General features: G+C 35.2%; 1 protein-coding gene and 1 long non-coding RNA gene across 2 annotated transcripts; both read left to right on the forward strand.

Annotated features, from left to right (window-relative positions):
- Nucleotides 1-324: 324 nt before the first annotated feature.
- Nucleotides 325-3,215, forward strand: LOC137027564 (uncharacterized). The gene is made up of 5 exons (XM_067395750.1): nucleotides 325-402; nucleotides 892-1,212; nucleotides 1,345-1,647; nucleotides 2,739-2,834; nucleotides 3,080-3,215. The coding sequence occupies exons 1-5, from the start codon at nucleotides 339-341 to the stop codon at nucleotides 3,115-3,117; spliced, it is 822 nt and encodes a 273-aa protein (XP_067251851.1). The 5' UTR covers nucleotides 325-338; the 3' UTR covers nucleotides 3,118-3,215.
- A 545-nt stretch (nucleotides 3,216-3,760) lies between these two features.
- On the forward strand, nucleotides 3,761-5,236 carry LOC137029644 (uncharacterized). Its single transcript, XR_010896312.1, has 4 exons — nucleotides 3,761-3,844; nucleotides 4,113-4,433; nucleotides 4,578-4,860; nucleotides 5,101-5,236. It is a non-coding gene; the product is annotated as an uncharacterized lncRNA (long non-coding RNA).
- The last annotated feature ends 903 nt before the right edge of the window (nucleotides 5,237-6,139 follow it).

A 6,139-nucleotide genomic window follows, 5' to 3' on the forward strand; every position in this document is an offset into this window, starting at 1 on the left:
ATGATATGTCACCTTAACACAGAAAGCCATAAAAAAGTTATCTTTTCTATTTAAACTAGTTTATTCTCAATTGCTCTTTGCAAAAAAATGATGGAAAGATTTAATTCAAGACAAAAGATAGCTATATTCACAGAAATAGATCAAGTCTACAAACAGTATTGAATAGCATAAACAGAGTAAACATTTTAGCGTGTGTGTGTGTGTGTGTGTGTGTATGTGTGTGTTTGTTTAATCTTTAATGGTGATCTAGATAGTGGGTGGGCTCATAGAAAGGAAGTTCATCACTCAGAATGTGTGTGTAAGAGTGCAGAAGTGTCACACAACCTGAGCGCATCGACATGATTTTAAAACATGTTACAACGTGTCTTTTATTTTGTACTTTAATTTATCTCCCGCATACAGGTAAGAGACTTCAGTTTTGTTTACTTTGCCCTTTTATTTAAATCAAAGAAGTTTTATATAATGTCTCATTTGTGACTTGTACTGTGTAACTGACTAATAACAGATGATGGACCTAATAAATGTAGATTTTTCTGTAATGTGTATCTTTCACAATGTAATTTATTTACTGTATATTTAAAGGCAAAATTCTGTTGTTCAAGTTAGTTCACATGCTTTAATTATTATTATTTTTTTAATGTAGTAGTAAATGTAGAAATTAACATTAACTAAGATTAACAAATTCTGTAAGAGTATAGTTCATTGTGAGTTCATGTTAACAAATGTAATTTACTAATGTTAACAAATGAAACGTTGTTGTAAAGTTTGTCAATGCATCTTATATGTGGTAGACTTTCTGTGAAATCTTTAACAATAATTTTGATATATGTACTGTATATTTGAAGGGAACATGCTGTTGTCGGTTACACTGAAATTTGTGTCAATCCACAGATGCGGAGTCTATCAGAGCAGATAAAGGAGCGACTGTCCATCTGCCCTGCCACTCACCACCTGATGACAGTGTAAAAGGTTCTGTAAAGTGGACAAAAAATAGTGCAACTAGCAAACATATCTGTGAATGGATTATTCAAACAAATATTGGATCTTCCTCCGGTGATTGCATTCCTCGTTTTACATTCAACAGAACATCTTTTACACTAAGTATAGAAAAGGTTCAGCTCAGTGACTCTGGTAATTACAGCTGTAAAACAGCAAGGATGATTCCACCACCAACATATAACAACATCTCAAATGTGATACTCCATGTTGCAGGTGATTTTGCCTTTCATAAATGATTTGTTTAAAATGTCTTGCTGTAGAGAATCACCTTGATCTAGATGTCACCAATACACAATAGTAATGTATCATTGTTAACTAAGTCATGCTATGAATACTTGAGTTCAGGTTGGTGTTGCTCATCTCCCTCCACTGCATTACATCCAGGTCTGTCCCTGCAGCTCCTGAACAGCAGTGATGACACCTGTGTTCATCTGCTCTGCTCTCTGGAGAGTCTGAACCCTGAGCTGGTGAACTTCACCTGGAGCCGAGAGGGTCAAAGGTCACTTCATCCATCCACATCTTATGACATGAAGAGTGAGCTGGATCTGTGTAAACCTGACTGGAGTGATGGAGACATGATCACCTGTCACGCCAGCTACTCAAATAGTCAAACCCAAACAAGTATACAACTCCCTGCTTCTGACAAAGGTGAGTCATTTAAACTACCTATCACTTTAACCAGGACAAAATAGAGTACAATGTTTAATATAATGAGTCAAGTAAGCAAATTCCCACCAGCCTTATTGTTAAAGGTGATAAAGAGGATCTTTTCGTCGACTGAGAAACAAAAGCCAAAGTGAGTTTTTGAAATGAGCGCATGCGTAAGAACAACCCCCGTCCTTCACAGCTCATTTTGAGAGAACGCCTCCCAAAACTCGTGCACGAGTATTGGAACACGAGTGTTTACCACCGGCATTCGCTGTGTCGTGTTAGTGGATTCATTATGTCGGACTCACCGCAGGTAACTCATAATCTGCAGTTGTTACTCCTGTCTCCTGACAAAAACATTGCATGCGGCGCCTGTGGAGTGTGGAAAGTTACTGAAGCGCGCATCTGCGCTCGACTCTCACAAAGAACGTCACGGCAGTGATTGACAAGCCAGAGGGACAATCGTTTACGCGATGATCGCGTAAACTATTGGCTGATGTTTTTAAGGCCCTACCTCGTGCACAGATGATGTATATTAATATTATTCCTTTCAGTGCACCTAATAAATAGTCTTTTATCAGTTAGTAAAGACAGTTTCAAGTAATATTGCAAAAATGTCTTTAGCACCTTTAACTGGTAAATAATGCTGAAACCACATATACCTGTTTAAATGTTAGATATAGAGCAGTTTGTTTAAATAACAGGATTTGACTTTAACCAGACTAAAAAAAAAACATGGTATCTCAATTGTACTAAAATACCACCAAACACCCCTCAGCAGGAACATTACACTTGACTTCAGCAATGAGGGTGAGTGATTTTAAAATAGGAAATAAGAAAATGACTGTCCACACAGCTGCACTGATTAGAAAATGAAATGCATAAAGAGCACTGTGGATACCATCATGATGTCTGTGTGTCATGAACATTTTCTGTTTTTGTTGGTGGCATTTATAATGTCCCTTATCTTTTAAATTCTCAAAAGTAAATACATTTTTAAACTGAATGAAATTAAAAATTTGAAATGCAAAATAATTTGTAAAGTAAAGAAATTAACCATAAAAATCAAAATAAAATCTTCTGTCTTCCAGAATCCAGCCAGAGATCTCCAGTGATTTGTGTCGTCCTTTTCAGCACCTTCATCATCTGCATCATTTTCATCTGGATGTTTTTCTGCATTTCCAAATGTAAGACATAATGTGCATTTTGCACATTCAATACATGCAAAATTTGACACCTTAAAAATAATAACTAAATATTAATTTCCATTAAAAAAAAGTGTGTGATATGTTATTAAATAAAAAAAGACAAAGTCAACAAATGTCTTTATGAACATATGTATGGGAAATTCATCTTTAATGGTGAAACATTTCATGAAACATTACTTTTAGCTTTGACTGTATAAGAACTGTATTCATGTCTCATCCCGCAGATAAGAGTGTGACCTGCTGCAGTGGACCATCAACATGAGAAACTTATTGTATAATTCTGTTTCTGTAATTATAAATACATATATGTATAATTACACACATATACAGTATATAGACTATTTCTGATTATGTAATCACCCTGTCATCCTGTTGTATAAAACCAAACTTTTTAAATAAAATAATAACTGGCTTACCTTTATTGAGTGTGAGGGTGATTCATGAAGATACCGTAAAAATATAGTGTGAAGATTGTATATTTAGGGCAGATTGTGAAATTTTGTGGTCTTTTCTTCCAGGATGCTGTGATATGTCACCTTAACACAGAAAGCAGAACAGTTATTTTTTCTATTTAAACTAGTTTACTCTTTGCATTTCCTCTTTGCCAGGCCAATACACAGCAATAAATGTTGGAAAGATTTCATTCAAGACAAAAGATTAAGTTCTATTCACAGAAATAAATGAAAGTCTACAAACAGAATTGAGCTGCATAAACAGATAACAGTGATAATAATCTACAGTTACTTTAAATAAGCACAAAGTGAATCTCTTTGTGTTTGACCAGTGGAAGATTGTGTGTGTGTGTGATTTTTTTTTTTATCTTTAATGGTGATCTAGATAGTGGGTGGGCTCATAGACAGGAAGTTCATCACTCAGAATGTGTGTGTAAGAGTGCAGAAGTGTCACACACGCTGAGCACATCGACATGATTTTAAAACGGGCTACAAACTGTCTTTCATTTTTAACTTTAATTTATCTCCCGCATACAGGTAAGAGACTTCAGTTCTGTTTACTTTGCCCTTTTATTTAAAACAAAGAAGTTTAAAATGTCTCATTTTGTGACTTATACTTCTTAACAAGTATTACAAGTATTACAAGTACAAGTATTAACTGACTAATATCAAAGATCCCAGTGATAAACCTAATAAATGTGGTAATTTGTCTGTGATGCATATCTTTCACAATGTGATTTATTTACTGTATATTCAAAGGCAAAATTCTGTTGTCGGTTACACTGAAATTTGTGTCAATCCACAGATGCGGAGTCTATCCGAGCAGATGAAGGAGCGACTGTCCATCTGCCCTGCCACTCACCACCTGATGACAGTGTAAAAGTGTCTGTAGAGTGGACAAAAAATAATGCAACTAGCAAAACTATTTCTAAAGGGAATTTTAATAAACAAACTGGATCTTCCTCCGGTGATTGCATTCCTCATTTTACATTCAACAGAACATCTTTTACACTAATTATAGAAAAGGTTCAGCTCAGTGACTCTGGTAATTACAGCTGTAAAACAGCAAGGATGATTCCACCACCAACATTGGACAACATCTCAAATATGACACTCAGTGTTGCAGGTGATTTTGCCTTTCATAAATGATTTGTTTAAAATGTCTTGCTGTAGAGAATCACCTTGATCTAGATGTCTCTAATGCACAATGGTAATGTATCAATGTTAACCAAAACATTCTTGTCATGTTGCTCTTTTTCTTCCCCTACAGCACATCCAGGTCTGTCCCTGCAGCTCCTGAACAGCAGTGATGACAACCTGTGTTCATCTGCTCTGCTCTCTGGAGGGTCTGAACCCTGAGCTGGTGAACTTCACCTGGAGCCGATGGGGTCAGAGGTCACTTCATCCATCCACATCTTATGACATGAAGAGTGAGCTGTGTCTGTGTAAACCTGACTGGAGTGATGGAGACACGATCACCTGCCACGCCAGCTACTCAAATAGCCAAACCCAAACAAGTATACAACTCCCCTCACAGTGTGCTTCTGACAAAGGTGTGTCATTTAAAGTATCTATCACTTTAACCAAGACTAACTAGTACAGTATGCCAGTTTTAGCAAAAGCTGTTCCACTGCAATTATCTCTCAAATATTTTTATATATATAAAAAAAAATAATTATATATATATATATATATATATATATATATATATATATATATATATATATATATATATATATATCTCAACCAATCTATCAGGCATCAGGCTAACTTTTTTTTTCTGTCTTTTCCAGAATCCATACAGAACTTTCCAGCTGTTTTTGTGGCCATTTTCAGCATCTTCATCTGCATCGTATTCATCTAGATATTGTTCTGCATGTTCAAATTATATTTTTTCCATCTAGCAAAAAAGAAAAGGAAAAAAGGGAGGGGGGGAGGGGTGTTGAGATGTTGTGATTCCTTTAGAATCTTTAATCCAGGATTAATATAATTTGCTTTGAAAGTGAAATCACTGCAACCACTTTGAAACAAACCACTGCTAATTTGTTCAAAAATAAGCTAAATTAAGAGACAATATGTGTCATCCTGCAGACAAGACTCTGACCTGCTGCTGTGGAGACACACTAAACAATAAATTACATGATAGTTTACCAGTTACACTTATAAACTATACTTTCTTAAAAATGACTGCTTTGTGATTTTCAGAGAATTAATGCAAGTTGCACATTGTCCTTGACTGTGCTGTTAAAATCAAATAGCAATTATAGGCCAACTTCTGTTCTGTTTTATGTAATCACTTATAAATAAATATCTAATAAAGAACTTTCCTGTCCACTGATTGTATAAAACCAAATGTTATAAATATAAAATGAAAGTGGAAACGTAAAGTGTCATATGACTTGATGCTCTAAATATGGTGTCCATGAGGGTTATCTTGCCTCAATTAAAGGGATAGTGCACTTAAAAATGAAAATTCGTACATTATTTACTCACCCTCATGTCATTTCTTATAAATTTCTTTCTTCTGTGGAACATGAAAGAAGCAATGACCCTAATGTTGTTGCAAAACTTCATGATGTTCTTTCTTCTGTGGAACATGACACAAAATATTTTTAGAAGATATTATTTTTAAGCAGTCAGTGGTCACCAAAACTGTTACCATCATCGCTCAAAATATCTTCTTGTGTGTTCCACAGAAGAGAGAACCTAATAGGTTGTTTGCAATCACGTGGTTCTGGTGACGCCCGAAATACCAGTGGAGGGCAAAAGAAAATTAGAAAAACAAAATCACAACATATGTTTGACGTGATCTTTATGTTATGAAGAGGAGTG

The sequence above is a fragment of the Chanodichthys erythropterus genome, chromosome 10 (genome assembly GCF_024489055.1).
Source record: "Chanodichthys erythropterus isolate Z2021 chromosome 10, ASM2448905v1, whole genome shotgun sequence".
NCBI classification, from domain to species: Eukaryota; Metazoa; Chordata; class Actinopteri; order Cypriniformes; family Xenocyprididae; genus Chanodichthys; species Chanodichthys erythropterus.

Coding starts and splice junctions, on each gene's coding strand:
- LOC137027564 (XM_067395750.1), top strand. CDS start 339: ATGATTTTAAAACATGTTACAACGTGTCTTTTATTTTGTACTTTAATT. Junction 403..891: donor AATTTATCTCCCGCATACAG/GTAAGAGACTTC, acceptor GTCAATCCACAG/ATGCGGAGTCTATCAGAGCA. Junction 1,648..2,738: donor ACTCCCTGCTTCTGACAAAG/GTGAGTCATTTA, acceptor TCTGTCTTCCAG/AATCCAGCCAGAGATCTCCA.